Source organism: Culex pipiens, chromosome 3, assembly GCF_016801865.2.
Source record: "Culex pipiens pallens isolate TS chromosome 3, TS_CPP_V2, whole genome shotgun sequence".
Classification (NCBI taxonomy): Eukaryota; Metazoa; Arthropoda; class Insecta; order Diptera; family Culicidae; genus Culex; species Culex pipiens.
The window spans coordinates 12,013,507-12,031,628 of record NC_068939.1 but is presented as its reverse complement, the minus strand read 5'-3'; the positions used below and the strand labels follow the sequence as shown (position 1 = coordinate 12,031,628).

Genomic DNA, 18,122 nt, shown 5'->3' with positions numbered 1-18,122 from the left:
ACAGTAGGTTTTACTCGATTGGTTTGACTAGACCCATGCAGCAAAGGTACAGTAAACTCAAGAATCGCTTTGATTTATTTAGCGTTTAGAACAAAAATTGACAGTTGTCAGCAAAATGCTGTCAGTTTTGACTTTGTCGCTTTAAAAGGGGCAGACGACTTGCCATGCCGTAAAAAGAACTGCAACCTTTTCCTATTAGAAAATGTAACCTCCAAGGGCTTAGAACACAGACCAAACTTAGAAAGCTAGAGAAAGAAGGAGAGCTAGAGTCCAAGGGGGAGGAGTTTCGTTCTCAACCTCCGAAAGAAAAAAAAGGGAGAGTTCCGTTTGAAGGGGAGGAAAGGGAAAGTTTGTTGGCTTATTTACTGCAGTGCTGTTCCGTTGTGTATTTCGGGTTGCATTGCGCAGCCTGTGGTGTCACCTTGAACGGGAACCTTCTCCTTGCTTATTTAGGAGAGTTGAAAGGACACGTCCGAAGGACGTTCCGCCGAGATTTTAAAGTTGCCAATTTTTGAAGTCATCCAGATTCAAATCACGTACTCAGAGGGGAGGGGGGCCTTCATTTGCATCTCTGTTTTTACGGTGGGCAAACCTAATCATTTTTTTTTCGGGGAAACAAAAGGAAGAAGCTTATCAAGCTGCATTTGCTGGCGCAGATTAGATTGTTGCCCCTGACGCAAAAGTTAGAGTGGGAACTTTTTGTGCTCCCATTTTTAGAAGTGCAATTTTGTTATCAGACCAAACAGGTGTCGTCGGGTGCACTCCGATAAGCTTCTTTGGAGAGCACTTTGCATAATATTTTTCCTCTGAAATGCCTTGAAAAGTTGTGTTGTGTTCAAAACATCTTGGCAGCTCTTTGTTTACATTAATCGCTACACGTTTAAAAGATTTTCTGTTGAAGTTGAGTTTAAGCAACACTTTTGCTGCATGGGTTCAATCAGATTTCCGCAGGACAAGTAGGAAGCGAACCTGGTCATCGACACATTGTCTTTGGTGCCCACGTTGAAGGTCACGCCAACGGTACAGATGCAACTGCTGAACCTCGCCGAAAAAAAAATATGGGGAGCTCCGGCCATTCCCCGTTTTGCGTACTTCCCTCTATCGCTCGCGCTAAAAGCTGCTGCATTTGTACGAGTAAACAACAAACATTGGGTGTGAGCTCGGGCGGAAGAGGAACAGGAAAAAAAATAAATATGGGAGCACTGCTTGATGGGGTAAAAGCCGCGCGAAAAAATAACAAGCCGGATTAGGCCATTGTTTGGGGACGCTCCAGACTGGAAAAGCTTATTGATTTCCGCGGCGCAAGGCGCCTACCCCCCAGAATGTGACATAACCTCGCGCTGACATTGGCCGTATTCGTCGGCCCGGGTCGAAGCGGAATTGTGTAATCAAATTAAGTAAAGTACGCGCGATTCGTTTACTACAATGTAAGGTCGAGGGGGGGGCGCCGACATGGCAAATAGTCGCGGACGGGTTAATCCGATTGGACCGGACCTTTTTGTACCGGCTTCCGTATTGTGTTCGACTTATAAATTTATTCGACGTTTCGACTAGCAAAGATGCATCTTCAGGGGTCGATCCAAACGTCATAAACTGACAGGCTGTCAGTTGAACTTTTCTGACGTTTAAACCCATTTCCAAGAAAAAAACGAAATGAAAGTGTTTTGGCTGTGGCGCAACACAAACAAACTCGCTTTCAAAGTGGCTCTTCCATGTTGGCGCTTTTTATAGCCCAACCATGTTTTTTTTCTGCCTTCTTTCTAAATGCATCCGCGATGCAGAAGCATCGCGCAAGAACTGCACTCCAACACAAGCATAGGGCGGTTGCAACACAAGCTCGCAAAGAGGAAGATTTGCAATATCTCCGCGGAGACTCGTCGTAGGTCTCCGGGGTACGATGGCCTTTCGGCACCTTGCTACGTTTGCGCCTGCATTAGACACACCGAACTCGCGACTGCGGAGAAGGAAAAAAATACAAGAGAGAGAAGGAAGACGCGACGCGACTTCTTCGGACTCTGAATATTTATATACCTTTGGGGGTCGCTGGATTTGCTGCAACCGCGATGCAACCACGGTGCATCTCTATTGGCCTTCTTCCTCGCGACCACATGGACGTTGGTATGGTGTTGGCGCACGGGCTTCTAGCTATAGGGTGATCGCTCGATAGAAGGTCAGCCCTTTTTCGCGCCCGCCATCGACAGCTTTTTCGACTTCGTGGCACAGTTTTGGTCGGCAACGTTCGCGCGACCATCATTATCCAATTGAAACCAATTACCGATGACTAGAGAGAGAGTCTACGACGACGACGATGTCTACATTTCTATCTGTACGAGTTCGGGACGTTCGCGCGAGCCGAATTAATCACTTTTATTGGTTTGCGCTGGGCTCTTCCTGTACGTTGCTCCGATCTGCCTTCTTTAATATTCATTCAGCGGTGCTGCCGGTTCTGCAAGCCGGCTTATCTGAATCTAGCAGCGGGTCTGCTCTCCACACTCACACAAAGACTGGCCATGCCAGAACCAGCCCTCAAAGATTAAGATAATGGAGCTTTAAAGCATAATCGCGCACCTGAAGAAGTGCAACCACTACTGCACTGAGTTCAGAGCGAGGTGTCTAAAACGTATCATCAGCCCTTCTGCAGTGCATCTTCCCGGCGGCGGCGGCGGCGCACAACGGGAGGGAGCAAAAAACCTAAGCATTTGAAGGTCACTCCTGACGATGTCTGTTTCCTGGTCATTGGCTGCATCCAGCGTTGCATCTGTTGCGCCGCTGCTTCGTCGTCGTCGCACAGGTATTTTTCCTGGAGATCCCGCGCGTCTGACTTGTTCAATAAATTTTGCCCCCATCCCCAACCTCTTGTCTGAATCCCAACTTGAGAGAGCTTAGGAGGATGCAGCGCGAGTCTTCTTCATCAAAGAAGTTCGAAGAAGTGCATCTCGGCTGTTGCACTCGCCGCGCGAACATCCTCGGCGCAGAACCGGCAATTTTCTCGTTCATTATCCTTTGCTTCCTTTCCGGTCTTTGTGCCTACCTTTTTTGCGCGCTGCGAACGCACGAAGAAGTGTGCAGCCGTAGCCAAACTGTCTTTCCTGGCGATTGGGCGCGGTGGATGGGCGCGATTAAGGGCCGCGGCTAAATCCTGGCGTTGTTTTTGCGAGGGGAGTCTACAATTACTCGAACTTTTTCATTTTTTTTTAGGAAAATTTAGGTATTGACAACAAAGTTGACTTCCCTTTTAGAGTTTGACGTTTGCTGAGGGTGCAGAAAAGTTAGGTTATGTCACTGCTTGCATACGTTAATTTCACAACTTTTCACTTTTCTAAACGTTTATACTCTCTAAAATTGCACTAAATAAATCAAAACTTTGCAGCAGGTGACGGTAGACGAGCTACTTTCCGTATAAACGGAAACAAATTGATTGCTAATTTACCCAATTGTTTCTCAACGTTAACTGTAAATTATTATTTGGTTTAACGGTTTGGTCGGTCGATTTTTCAAAACTTCCTTCTAATCAATTAGTAGTTTTCAGTCACCCGACCAAACCGTTAAAGCCATGACATGCTTTGACAGTAACTGACAGCATAGCGCCAAATGCAAGCAAAGGGGGTGTGCAGTGTTGCCAGAGATTTCGTTTCAAAACTTTTCTATTTTCGAAATCTTCTTCGAAAAATAAAATTGCATAGGGAAACTGCATCTAACTCCATCGTGCCTCTAATGTTGGCACATCAGCGCTTTGACGTTCAATTACAGCAAATAAAAAGCGTTTTCAACTAAAATCAATTGATAAATAGCTCAATTGAAAGTGAACAAGCAAGTTTCTATCAACAGTTTTACAAAATAAGTTGTTTAAATAGTGAAAATCAGCACATTGGATGGAGTTAGAAACGAATGCCGAGAATTTCTCCTAATTTCTATTTTGATCACATTGTTGCAAAGGGGAAACAAGTTGGAAGTGCATTCCTCCCCATTCCCAACAAACAGAGTGCACAAGTTAAGCCCCCTCTTCTTCGTAGTCGTAGTCCGATAACAGCCATTATCAGCACCGGCAGCAGCAGCAGCCTCTGTTCCCGAGCCCCGGTTACACAATATACACTTTGAGGGGGGGTTGCACTGCTCACTCACACACGCTCGCGCTGATAACAGCCCGGAATAATAATAGAAGTCACCGCGGGTCATGGGAGAGAGGCTATCCCCCCATCACTAGGGGGCGTTGGGGATCTGGAAACAAGTTCAATGTCACCGGCCAAGGATAGCGATTATGCAGTTTTCACCCACACCAACTCACGCACTATAAATAACACCACTTTCTCTCTCTTCTTACAGTTGCCGACAACTACCACTACCTGCACTCGATGAACGCGGCGGCCGCGGCCGGCTATCCGTCGTCGCACTTCCCGACGCCGTCGCCGCCACGCGGCAATCAGCCCGGTCCCCAGCCGGGCATGGGTCAGCACCCGTACCAGCACGTAACCGGCCAGCATCAGCACGTAGGGAACGGCGGCCCCGTTATGGTGCAGGGCCTGCACCACCACCACCCGCAGAGCGTCACCTCGAGCTGTCCGGACGATCTGAGCTACATGCTAGAGCTCGGATTCCCGCCGCGCAAGCTCAAGAAGCCCAAGAAGCCGAAGCTGGAGATGGGCGTGAAGCGGAAGTCACGCGAGGGCTCGACCACGTACCTGTGGGAGTTTCTGCTCAAGCTGCTGCAGGACCGCGAGTACTGCCCGCGGTTCATCAAGTGGACGAACCGGGACAAGGGCGTCTTCAAGCTCGTCGACTCGAAGGCCGTCTCCAAGCTGTGGGGCATGCACAAGAACAAACCGGACATGAACTACGAAACGATGGGGCGCGCCCTCCGGTATTACTACCAGCGCGGAATCCTGGCCAAGGTCGACGGCCAGCGACTCGTGTACCAGTTCGTGGACGTCCCGAAGGACATCGTCGAGATCGACTGTACGGGCACATAGAGGTACGACCTGGGCGAGCTGCGCCGCCACAAACAAACACAAAAGTACACACACTAGTCCGGTTTCCGGCGCGTTGTCCCATCGCGGCCTACTTTGTACAGAGAATGAGTAAGAGAGATACTATTACTACTACTACAACTACTTCCGATTAGTTATGATTTAGCGTGTACGGAACCGCGTGCTGAATGATGAGCTTTGAGTTACGTTTTTTTTTTCTTTTTTGATATTTATTTCTATTACTTTGAGAGAGCGAGTGATCTTCCCAACCTTCGCGCAGATCCTCGCGTTTTAGTTAAGCCCTGTATCATATTAGCTCGTTAAGCTGTAATATTATGTTTATTTTGTGTAAATTATAATTTATTTAAGTTAAAAACCCACACCAACACACTCACACAGAAAATCGCGAGAAAATCAAGATAATATTACGCAAAACAAAACACAAACACACGAAAAAGACAATAAAAAGGAGGGAAAATAGCTAACAGTGTTGCGCTTTTTCGTTTAAACCGATTTAATTTGTTTTTTAATGGTCAAGTTTTAAAATCCACTACTTTTTAAGTTTTTGTTACCCCCGAGAGGACATTGGCGCAAGCAGATTACATTTTAACCACAAATGCGGCGCGGTTCCGATTGGCGTGCACGGAGTGCGTTCAAAACTGTTCCGAAACTGACAGCTCCGCTTTGAACGCACTCGTTTGCGTTAAAAGGAACCATCCACGCAGAAAAAAACACACAGCAGTTTATTGAACAAACACACGTGTCAAACAAGAGAAGTACAAATCGAATCAAAACATAGTAATTGTGTGTGTGCGTCCTCAAACGCCTCGCGGTCACCGGGGTTAGTTTCTTCTTCTTCCGATTCATTTAGCTTACTGGCGCTAGTTTTAACCAAGTTTTTTTGTTTGTTTTTTTCTAAAGTTAGAGCTTTTTTATTCTTTTCTTGGAACTCATTTTAAAATATTATTGGCGAAAGCAAAACCACACTCACACACGTGCTGAGAGGATGTAAATTTTTGTGTAAATTTTTTTGTACTATTCGTTAAGGTTTAGACTTGTAAGGCTCTTTAGTTGCGTAAGTTTTTTTTTTGTATCCGCTAGAATGCAATCAGCTGTAATCAAGTGTAAAAATATTTTTTAAGTGCAAGTATTTTGTTTTTAAGAGGTTCTTTCGCTGTACTTTCTAAAATTCTTTAATTTTAACATATCTTGCGAGCGTTATCGTTTTTAAGGAATACTACAACTCACTGCCCCCCATTCTCTCAACCTCTTCTTTTAATTGTTTTATTCGTTTAAGAAGCCTTCCCGCCCCCACGCTCCCCCCTTCGTTTCTAAGAAATTGTCAATCAAAGTGATACAAACCGAAAATCAAAAAGAGTTAGGAAAAAAGCAGCAAACTAAAACGTGAAAAAAATGAGCCGAATCCGAACACACACTCACTCAGACACGCAAGAGCTGACAAGAATTTTAAAAGAGAATAAAACGAAGTTTCTTTAGAATCTTGATCTCATTAATTTATTTTTATTGAAAGGCAAACAAACAAAAAATATTTTTAAATCGCGAAATTATTTTGGTTTCCTCACCGTGTGTACATACAAGCTTGCGAGAGCAATGAGTTTTTGATTTCTCCCAATTTGAGTGTTATTTTGTGATCCTGGACGCGGCGCGCCTGCAAAATTCTGTCCCCGAAGCAGTACTAGATTCGATCGAACGCAATCCAAACTTTTGGCGAAAATCAAATAAAATTAACACGATGCCTACCAAAATCCAACTCGACACTGCCATGTATATTCGAAGAGTGAGAGAGTGACCGGACATTGGTGCATAACACTAGCTTAGCGTAAAATTTACTCACCCGTTCTAGTACGCTGAATCGAACCTAGTACTGCGCGCAGATTGTGCCCGCTCACGCCGACGTTCCACTCGTGCTAGCTTTTTTGTGGAGGATTTTTCCTCCACGCCAAACACGCTCAACTGCCTGTTCCCTCTTTGGATTTTACGCGCTTTTTGTTCTATATTTTTTCTTACCCAAAATCAAACAAAACACGCAGACACACACGCCGAGTCTACCCCAAAAAAAAAATATTGAATCTGTTACAAGTTTTTCAACTTCCCACGTCAAAAAAAATGAGAGAGTAACGAAACAAGTGTAATAGATCGAACGACAAGTATGTGCAATGAACCAAATCAAGAAGTAACAAGTAGAAAGAAAGTGTGTCTACCCCCGCAAAACACAAACAAAAAGTAAACAACAAGCAAGATTTTTAGAAAATCGAGCAGAAAGTAATGGAGGCTCTGTTCTGTGCGAGCTCGCTGTCGAAAAACCAAAACTCAAAACTAAACTAGAAACAGCATCAAAAAACGTTTGGCAAACTGTATTCTTGAAAAAGCAAAAACGCAACCCACACAAAAGTAGAAGAAGCGAAAAAAGAGTATAGAATGAAGCTTGAAGGAAAAAGAGGATAGTTTGATAGTTTTTACGCGGTAAAGATGATTAGACGTAAAACATTTATGATTAAAGAGTAATTCTATACATAACACAAGCCAGAAAAAAAAAACAAAACAAAACAAAAAAGGAAACGTTTCTGAAAAGAGAAGATCAAAGTGCGGAATGCATACATCTAAAAAAATAACACAAAAATGGCGAAGGAAAAGTTTAGAATCATTTGTTATGTGTATATTAATTATACTTTAAATGTTGCAAATTTTATATATAAAAATTATAAGCTAGAAAAAAGAAAATAAAAATCATATAATTTAATTTGAAATAACCCCGTTTATTTTATGTTCTTTGATTTCACCTTTTCCCTTCTCAAAATCCCACAATTTGTTTGTTTACCCAAAACTTTCGTTTGTCTTATTATTTTAACCAACCTTTGTTGAGCGTGTAAGTGTATCCAAGCAAACTGCAACACTGAGAAACAGCTGCATAAGCGTTTGTCACTGCAGGAAAGTTGCATACATTCGGGCGCTTTCCAAAAGGAGAGAGGAAACAAACGCAAACGCTTACTCTCTCTGGTCTGTGTGTGTTGCATACCGTTAGGCGTTATGCACCAGTATCAAAACACAGGAGCAGCTGCATTTTGAGACATCAAATTGAAATTTGAATCGCGTTTTTATATTTTTATGAGATTGCTTCAAGCATTTATTTTTTTCTATCCACTTTTTTATATGTTTATAATTTAGTAGAAAAAACATAAAATGCAGTTCAATTTTACATACTGAGCAATATCATTGCATTCACCAATTCCAATTTGTGGGAAGTAAAAAAAAAGAAAACTCGTCAGGAAATCACAGTAAATGAAAGAAATTTGGAAGACTTGCGCACGATCGCTAAAAAAATCTGTAGAATGTTGGTAATTTTTAGTCTAACTGTATTTTTGAACCTATAGCAAATGCATAAAAGAAAAATTAGCAAACAAAAAACTCATAAAAAGTTTACACTCTAAATCACACCCACGAAACTCACAGAGTCACGCCGTGGACACAAGTCTCGTTTAGGTAGAGTAAACAATTGGCAAAAGCGTAAATGTTTATTAATCCAAAGTCACTTTGAGCAAAATAAAAAAAATATCACGAACATTCACTCTCTGTAAAAGCCCTTTAGAAGCAGCAGCATAAAAAATGAAAGATCCACATAAAAATAATTCAAACCTGGTGCTGGAGTTAACTTTTTTTGGTCGACTAATTTTCTGTTTGTCAACATTTTTAATGGTAGGGACAAATTGGCAAATTAAAACGAATTGTTTCTATTAAGCGGAGAAAAAAAAACGTAACGGTATTGGAAAGGGAGCGAATTGGCATAAGACTGAACACAAAATTAAAACAAAAAAAAACTAGGAAAAATCATTTGAAACAACAAAAAAAAACACACATGGAAAAAGAGCTGAGTTTTGGAAGCAAAAACAAAAAAACGAACTGATTGGCTGTGCGAAGCAAAAAAGAAGCAAATTGGCTAAGCTAAAAAGAATAAAATCAAGGTAAATGAATGTGATAAATCGTTTAAAACTTCGGTATCAAAATTGTAGGCTAGACGAAAGGGACGTTATGGTTTCTACTTTCTGTACTTTATTTTCGATCAGAACTAACGAGTGGTTTCGAAACGTGAGAAAAACTTAACTCCACACCGTCAAAATTTATAAAAAAAGTGAAGAAAAAAAATCGTGGGAGATTTTTGTAGGTACGATTTAAATATTCGCTATCAAGTAAAAGTAACCCTTAAAAACTAACTCATCGCAATAAGAAAATTACAAGGATAGAGAAAAAGTTCTTATTTTATGTGGTCCAAACTTTTGACTTATCGTTAACGCAAGTAAAGCAAATGAAACGTGTGCAATTTGTACATATTTTTGTAACACGAAACAAGTATGTCCACATTTGTGGAACACACAAAAAAGTCATCACAAAATCGCTCTATTTGTGCCGTTTGCAAAATCTAATCGAATCACCCACTTTCAACCTCATGCCATAAATGTAAAATTTTGTTTTTTTTAATCTTGTAGCAAAATAAATAAAAATCAAATTAGTTAAATTATGTCGAATCCACGCCGACACATGCAATTGTATGGAGTAACCAGATTGTAGCAAAATTATATCTTCATATACTTAGCAAAAAAAAGACAAGAGAGATCAAAACTAAACTTACAAAAAAATAAAGTTACAAATTATAGTCCAATTGAAAAGAACAAACACCCAAAAAAACTCACAAAGAAAAACTCACATTTACAAAACAAAAGGCAACTCGACAGTACACAGACGCAACGATTCCAACTTAAAATACAAATGGACAGTACCTCACAGAAGTATTAAAATATAGTCAAATTTTCCAACCCCCTCAAAAAGGATATCACAGCAAAAAGTAGAGTAAATTGACCACAGAAAATGCTGAATGGTTTAAATTCAAACACCTCCACAAATATTGAGCCACGTGTCAAATTATTCTCATTTAACTAAAGAGTAGCAAATTTGTTAAACTGTACAGATGATCTCGAACTTTCCGTTTGTACGAGCAATGTTTAACTTAGCCTAATGCACTAAATCAATTATAAAACTTGAGATCGTTTAGACTTTTGTTTTCAGATCTTTTATTGAGTCTGTTTGAAATGAAATATCATCTAATAAATGTATCATTATACATTAAAATGCTAAGAAAAACATACAAACAAGAGAAAAACGATGTACATCTTTGAAAATTACCTCAGAATCAGAAGTTTCACAACAAATACAACCAAGTCGATTAAGCAAAGAAAAGATTAAAAGTTATATTCATCTTATCATTAAAAACTAAACAAAAAAAAACAAAACATGAAAGCAGAAGTCGTCGCTCTTGTAGCTTGAAAAATCGTACTGATGTCGAAACTAGCAAAATTTCTCAAACCAAGTAAATCAACTAACATTAAGAAAAAGTATGAAAAATAAACACGCACGAATGGTATTCCTTTGCCCAGCGCGAAAGTATAAGTCGTAGCTTTTAGTTTATACTGACCGATACTGTCTTATACAAAACAAAACAAAAAGATATAAATGTAATATTTCTCAGACCCAGCCCAAGCAAACCATAAAACTTTTCGCTCTCAACCAAATAAAAAGTAAAACAATTGATAATGCAAAATGTAGAATTTTTATAAAATAATATACGACTAGCAAAGACTACTTGCGAATAATCCACACACACAAACACACACACATTTATAGCGAATGAGAAAAGACTTGAATTGAAACCTTAAAATTATACCCTACCATTATTGTGCAAGCAACTTGCATCTATACTAGAAAACATTAAAACATTAAAAAACGGCAAGCTATGTGAAGCATTCTTAAAATATGAAAAAAAAAAATCTCATTGAAAGTCACGGCAAGCATTTATAAAAAAAATATCTATCATGGAAATAAGTCGAGAGTAAATAATTAAATCAATGGAATGGTAAATCTTGGAAGAGAAAGACAGTTTAAAGTTATATTTTTCATCATTTGTTTAAGAGCGAGTCCACGAACAGGGCATACCCCTTTGTATGGAACGTCGTTTGGACCTCACCAATCTGCCTGAAATTTTCAGGGGTTGTTTGTATATATATAAAACTAGCATCTGGCCAAAATATGAGCACTTTAGGGCAACGGGAAGTGGGGCAAATCGGGACACAAAGTTTGAAGGTTCAAAAACGTCAAAAATCTTAAAAAGGCTATAACTTAGGCAAAATTTAATTTAATTTCAAAATTCAAAATGCATCTGAAAGGGCTTAAAAAATGCAACAAAATGCTGGGAGGAGCATATTCTTCTCCCGGCATTTTGTTGCATTTTTCAAGCCCTTTCAGATGCATTTTGAATTTTGAAATTAAATTGAATTTTGCCTAAGTTACAGCCTTTTTAAGATTTTTGACGTTTTTGAACCTTCAAACTTGGTGTCCCGATTTGCCCCACTTCCCGTTGACCTAGAGTGCTCATATTTTGGCCAGATGCTAGTTTTATATGTACAAACAACCCCTGAAAATTTCAGGCAGATTGCTGAAGTCGATGCGAGATGGGTATGCTTTGCTCGTGGACTCGCTCTTAAATCAAGACATATTTTAATTGCAGCGATTTTACAGAAAAAAATATGTGATGCATTTCAACTATAAACCATAACAACCACAGATGTCTATCTATATATTTACAACCACATTTGAGTTGAACATTGTTTAAGCAAGAACAATAAAATGGCGATAGCAAAGTGTATTTTTCAAAGCAAAAAAAAGGTTACTTTCATATCAAAGAAGATTTTTTCTATAAGAATGAGAGCAGGGAGTGATGATTCGAGTGCACAGCACCGGAGATCGAAGAAATCTGTTTAGCGAATAGCGTTAGAGAAGCATTATATAGAAGGTACTGTTTTTTATCTTTACAATAACTGAAAGGCATATTAGACTAATTCGTAGTAGAATTTACGGTGGGAAACACAAGCGACGGGGTGATATTTATTTTTAGGTAAATCAACTGCATATTTCTGGCCAGGAGACATCTTCTATTTTAGCGAAGACACCACAAAAATGAAATCAACAAAACAGCAGCGCAGAAACCGAACACGATTCGATAATAGCAAAGAAAATATTAGTTACCTTCCTGGATTCTGTCTAACGGAGCATGATTAATTAGAAGCTGGCTGACGTAAAAAGAAAATCTTAGAACATTCTGTCTTAACTTAGCATGAAGAGTAGAGGCAGCAGGGAAAAAATGAAGAAAAAAATACATTAAAATAAACAGTCAACTGTGTACACGAACGCATACGAAATAAATAAAAACGCACTTACAAAGTGAGTGCGTGGTCAACACAAGACTAGTATTACCCTTGGTATGGTAAATTTGAATACAGATATAAAAACAAAAACCCTATTCTTACATATATGACAACAATTACGAAATTATCAGGAATGAACAAAAAAATATACATCTAACACCGTGTAAAATACCTTATTGAATAAAAATACCAAGAATTAATCTTCTTAACAAAAAGAAACTGTGTTTTAATTCAATCGACCACATAGCTTTACACCCATTTGTCTATTATTTACAAAAAAAGAATTTTTATGCTTTGGAAATTTTAACTTTTCGAAGTTATATTTTTCTTTTATACCCAACTACTATGTTCATCAGGGATCATCCATAAACCACGTGGATTTTTTTTTTTTGAAAATCCTTCTCGCCACTCTTTTTAATCTGACATGAGATCAGAATACTTTCAAAATGTATACATTTGATACAGGTATTTTGTTTCATTTTCATTTGTTATGATAGCAGACTCGATAATCCAAAGCATCGATTATCCGAAGTTCCGATTATCCGAAGTTCTATTATCTGATAGTTTGTATGGGACTTCGGATAATCGAATCACCAAAAAAAAAATCTTTTTATTTATTTTCTTATTTTGAACATCAAATTCAAGTTCTTTAAGTCATATTTGAATTGTGGAATGTCTTTTAAATTAGAAAAAAAATATTTTTTCAAAATTGCATTGCCACCATTTGGGCAGCCAACTTAAATTTTAAATTTTAAAATCAATATAGAGTAGTTTATGGGTCATTCGTATCCTCAACAATAAAAAATAAGACACCGCAAAATATTTTTTTCGTGATTCGATTATTCGAAGTGAAATTTTACCAAGGCGTTCGGATAATCGAGCCTGAACTGTACTTGTAAACGAAGTTTTATCTATCGATTTTCAAACAAAAGATTGGAATTTTTATTTCGATCCTCTTCAATTTTCTCCATTTATTATAAGAAAAAACTTCGTTGTGTTTTAGAGAATTTTTCGAAATATTACTGGTTGTTTTGAAAACCATTTTCATTTAAAATTTGGGTAGAAAAGATTTTCAAAAATACATTCACAACATGCATGCAAATACTCTTCAATATTTGTAAATATCGACTTCTTTGAAATAAATATCTGTATTAATTCAAGAAGAGCGATTCTTCCAAGAATAAGCAATTTCTTTGATTTTTTTAATAGCTCATGTTATGTGAGTACTTTATTTTTTGTCAAAAAAAAAATATTTTGCATTATCAATATACAATTGTGGCAGTTGTTCTTACAAAAATGCTATATTTAAAAAAATGTATATTGAACCAAGGGTTCTGATTGCTCAAAACACGAATACAAATCGAACGCAACTGATCTGACCGTTTCATACCGTTTGTCACTTCCACACCAATCGCGACTGAATATTCTCTCTCCCTCTTACTACACTCGAGTACTACAGCGAATGGCTCAGACCGGTCTCTCTTGCGTTTTTTCAATCAAGGCTGACTCAAAATAGTCTGCGATCGGATTTGTTTTGATCATTCATTAAATTGCTAAAAATAATTGCGATTAAAAATATATTGCAACTTTGTTGATAACACAACATTAAAGACACATGAGCAATTCTCTGAGATTTAGTTCATTCGATTTTTTTTTGTATTTTTTAATCCGGCACAAACTTTTTTGTTGCCTTCGGCATGCCCAAAAAAGCCATTTTGCATCATTAGTTTGTCCATATAATTTTTCATACAAATTTGGCAGCTGTCTTACAAAAATGATTTATGAAAATTCGAAAATCTGTATCTTTGGAAGAAACTTTTTGATCGATATGGTGTCTTCGGCAAAGTTGTAGATAAAAAGTGTTGTGAAAAAATATCAAACACAGTAAAAAAAAATTTGGTGATTTTTAATTTCACTTTTTGTCACTAAAACTTGATCTGCAAAAAAAACACTATTTCTATTTTTTTTTATTTTCTGATATATTTTAGGCTTTTAGGAGACATCAAATGCCAACTTTTCAGACATTTCCGAATGGGCAAAAAATCTTTAACCGAGTTATGAATTTTTGAATCAGAACTGATTTTGTCAAAAAATCGAAATATTGGTCCCAACAATTTTTCAACTTAATTTTTCGATGTAAAATCAAATTTGCAATCAAAAAGTACTTCAGTTTTCACGAGTGCACCGATAAAGTTTTGATAAAGTGCACCGTTTTCAAATTATAGCCAGTTTTAGGTAACTTTTTTGAAAATAGTCGCAGTTATTGATTTTTTAAAATAAGTGCACATGTTTGCCCACTCTTGAAAAAAATATTTTTGAAAAGCAGAGGAAATTCTCTATATTTTGCTTTTTTGAATTTTGTTGATACGACCATTAGTTGCTGAGATATTGCCATGCAAAGGTTTAAAAACAGGAAAATTGATGTTTTCTAAGTCTCACCCAAACAACCCACAATTTTCTAATGTCGATATCTCAGCAACTAATGGTCCGATTTTCATTGTTGAAACATGAAACATTCGTGAAATTATCCGATCTTTTCGAAAAAAATATTTTCAATTTTTTTTAAATTAAGACTAACATTTTAAAAGGGCGTAATATTGAATGTTTGTATACTATTTTTACAACCAATTGTTTACAAAAGTGCAATTAGGGAGACGTGACCCCTGCATTTTTACAGTCACTGGAATCAGCCTAAAGCTTAAATAATTGATTTGGTATTGGTTACCAGCTTTTGTAAACTTTCTCAATTTTGGTCTAAAAAATAAAATTTTAAGTTTTTCAAATATTTTACACACTAAACTTGTTATATTTTGAACAAAAACGTTCAGGTTTATGTGTAATTGCTGTAACCATAGAATAGAGATAGGTAGAATTGCCACTTGCCGATTCCCCCTTGTAAACGTCAAGCGACACTGCCGACAGCGCCACCACTGCTCGAAACGGGGAACTTCAGTCGAAATGCGCACTGTGCACTTTGATGGAACTGCCCTGTGCATTCTGGAGGGTGCGTTTTGTTTGACAGTGACAGATGGAAAAAGGCTTGTTGACGTTCAGTTGGCAATCAAAAATGTGAAATGGTGCTTGGAAGCCGGATGAAAAGACGAGACTAGTGAAGGTGGTAGAACGTTAGGATTAGGCGCAAATTGCGGTTTAAGTTGGAGTGCGGAGTCTTTGCTAGAACACCACGACCACTTTTCTTCACTCCGAACGGCAAAATAGTCATTTCCTCTTCCGATTCTTTACTTTACTGTCTTGGAGAAGTGAAAACGGGTGTCAACTTATTTGGCATAATCTTGAAATTTAGAAAAAAAAATGCTGATGCGAAATAAAAATCATTTAATCTTATTTAAAGCAAAATATCCTAGTTAAGGGATGCACTTATCTTGAATATTCATAATTGTTTTGATTTGTTTTCCATGTTTTTTTTAAATCATTTTACATTTTTAATGAATAATATATATGTGCCAACCAGTTCTCCACATTCTTGACAGTATTATGCGCAGGGTGTTGTAGTTCCCCGTTTCGCCGCTGGCATCAGTTAGGCAGCACAGTTTTGTCCCCCGGTCGGTAAATGAGTGGCAATTCTATCTTTCTCTATTCTATGATCCAACGGATCCGGATTTTCGACACTCGTACCTGCGCCAGCATCCCTCGCCTGGATCACCTTGGGGTCCTCCGTCGTGGAATCTGTAAAACGTCCACCAGCAGTACTTCCGCCAAGCCTCGTTACGGTTGCAAGGAACTTACCCAGGATTTTGCGCTCCCGTCCGCTAGGCCTCGTGGACACATCTGCAGAGCAGTTGTCACGTTCTGGTTGCGAAGGGAGCGCGCCGGTGGGTCCCTCCTTGTCCTTGGCTTCCAGTATCTCCGCTACACCGGGCTGTCTACCTGACGAGCAGGCGATTCGTACCTCTTTGCCTTCGTTCTCGGAGTCTCGTGGCGGCTTATCAGCTGGAACGTCTTCAGCTTGTTCTTCCGCAGGTTTCCCGCCTCCGATCTCGCGGGATGGTTTTCCACCATCTTCAACACCACCACGCCGGAAAACGTCCAACGCGTATAGTTGTCCAGATCGACGTCCGCTGCCGACCATACGATCTCCCTTTTCAATGGACACTCTCCCACCAGCGAACTTCACGGTCATTCCAACGTCCTCGAGCCGTCGAACCGAGAACAGGTTGCTTCGCAGCTCAGGCACGTAGAGCACATCGTTGACTACAGCCTGTAGCGACCTTCCCTTGACCAACATCCTAACTCGTACCGTGCCGACTGATTCCGCCACCAGCGACTGTCCCGATTTGGCCACGGCAATATGCACCTTCCGAGCCAGCGGCCGCAGTTCCTCGAAGAGTGACTTGTCCCGCACCATGTGGCTTGTCGCTCCAGAATCCAGAAACCACTCAACTTTTCGACCCACAGCAGGCGACGACCAATCAGCAACGTTGCCCGTAGCAACGCCAAACGCAATCTGGTTTTCGCTGGTCACGTTAGCTCTGCCAGACTTACCAGACCTCCAGCTTCTTTCCGATTCCATCTCGTCCGACCGTCCGTCGGGACAATCCGCTCGTTTGTGGCCATACCCACCACATCCGAAGCACTTTAGCGCTCTTCTTCTCCTGCTGACGAACGACGACTCACCAGGACAGCTCTCCTCTTCACTTGGAACATCTTGACCGTTCCGCTTGGCCTGTTCGTCCAGCAAGCGCTTTTTGATGTACTCAAGGGTCACGTCCTTCGGCTCGATCGTTTCAACCGCCGTCACCAGCGCGTTGAATGACCTGGGAAGCGCCAGTAGCAGCTGGCAAACCACGTCCTCCTTTTCCATCTTCACGCCGGCCGCTTTAAGCTCCCGCAGCAACTTGTCAAACTGGACAAGGAACGCCGGGACATCCCCGCCTTCAGCCAAGCGGAGTTCCTGGAACCGCTTCTTCAGGAACAGCTTGCCCGCAATCCCGACGCGCTCGAACGTGTTGCGCAGCGCGTCCCATGTCTCCTTAGCCGTCCGCGCGTCCTTCACGTGGTCCAGCTGATCCTCGGCTATGCGGTTGACCAAGAGATTCCTGCAGCTCCGGTCCTTCGCAACCCGTTCCGCCCGACGCGCCCGCTTCTGCAGCTTCTGATCCTGCGTGTCCGACTGCAGCTCCGCAAAGGCCGCCAGGTTCAGCGGTTCGGCCACGCAATCCAGCAAACCTTTTGCCTCCAGGAGGACTTCCATCCGGAACTTCCAGTTGCCGAAATTCGCTCCGTCCAGCAACCAAATTTTCTCCTCCGACATCTTGAAACCTTGAAAAACTTCAAACTTCTTGAGCGTACTCTGGGCCCATAACCTGATGAAGTCAGAGGAGCTTTAGAAAAACGGTCTTTATTGAAGAATCGTCAGACTAGGAATCAGCCATGCCAGATATACAGATAAATCTGTATTATACAGATTTTTGAATCCCAAAAATCACAAAAATCTGTATATACAGATTTTTTTAAATTGATTATATCTAAAAATTTCAACAATTTAGTAATTGAATTATGCTTCAATATCACTAAAAAGCTTAAATCTGATGTTAAAATTTTAAAAATGTTTTGCAAGGCTTCGAATTTGACATGATACAGATAAAATACAGATTTATTTTTAAGAAAATACAGATCTCCCATAAAATAATCTGGCATCGTTGCTAGGAATGAAAAGTTACAGTTGACCGCACACAGTAGCACACTGCGATCTGTTGATCGATACCACAATCGTCTCCATGGAGCTGGTTGGGTGGTTGCCTCCCAACAGTTTTACCTTGTCGATTCGTCAATCATCGCCGGGCCCGCCTTGAAGATTTTGTAGAGCGGCGTGGAGTGAAGAACAACGCAGTGATTTTTTCTTTCAATTAAATGAAAAGGCCTTGCT

At 39.9% G+C, this 18,122-nt stretch overlaps 1 protein-coding gene across 1 annotated transcript in view; it reads left to right on the top strand.

Annotated features, from left to right (window-relative positions):
• Window positions 1–7,735, top strand: part of LOC120432628 (ecdysone-induced protein 74EF-like) — a 60,044-nt gene extending 52,309 nt beyond the window's left edge. Inside the window, 2 exon segments of the mRNA XM_039597878.2 lie at window positions 4,324–4,905; window positions 4,908–7,735. Of these exon segments, the coding sequence (XP_039453812.1) occupies window positions 4,324–4,905; window positions 4,908–5,119 (794 nt within the window). The 3' untranslated portion in view covers window positions 5,120–7,735.
• Window positions 7,736–18,122: the final 10,387 nt, after the last annotated feature.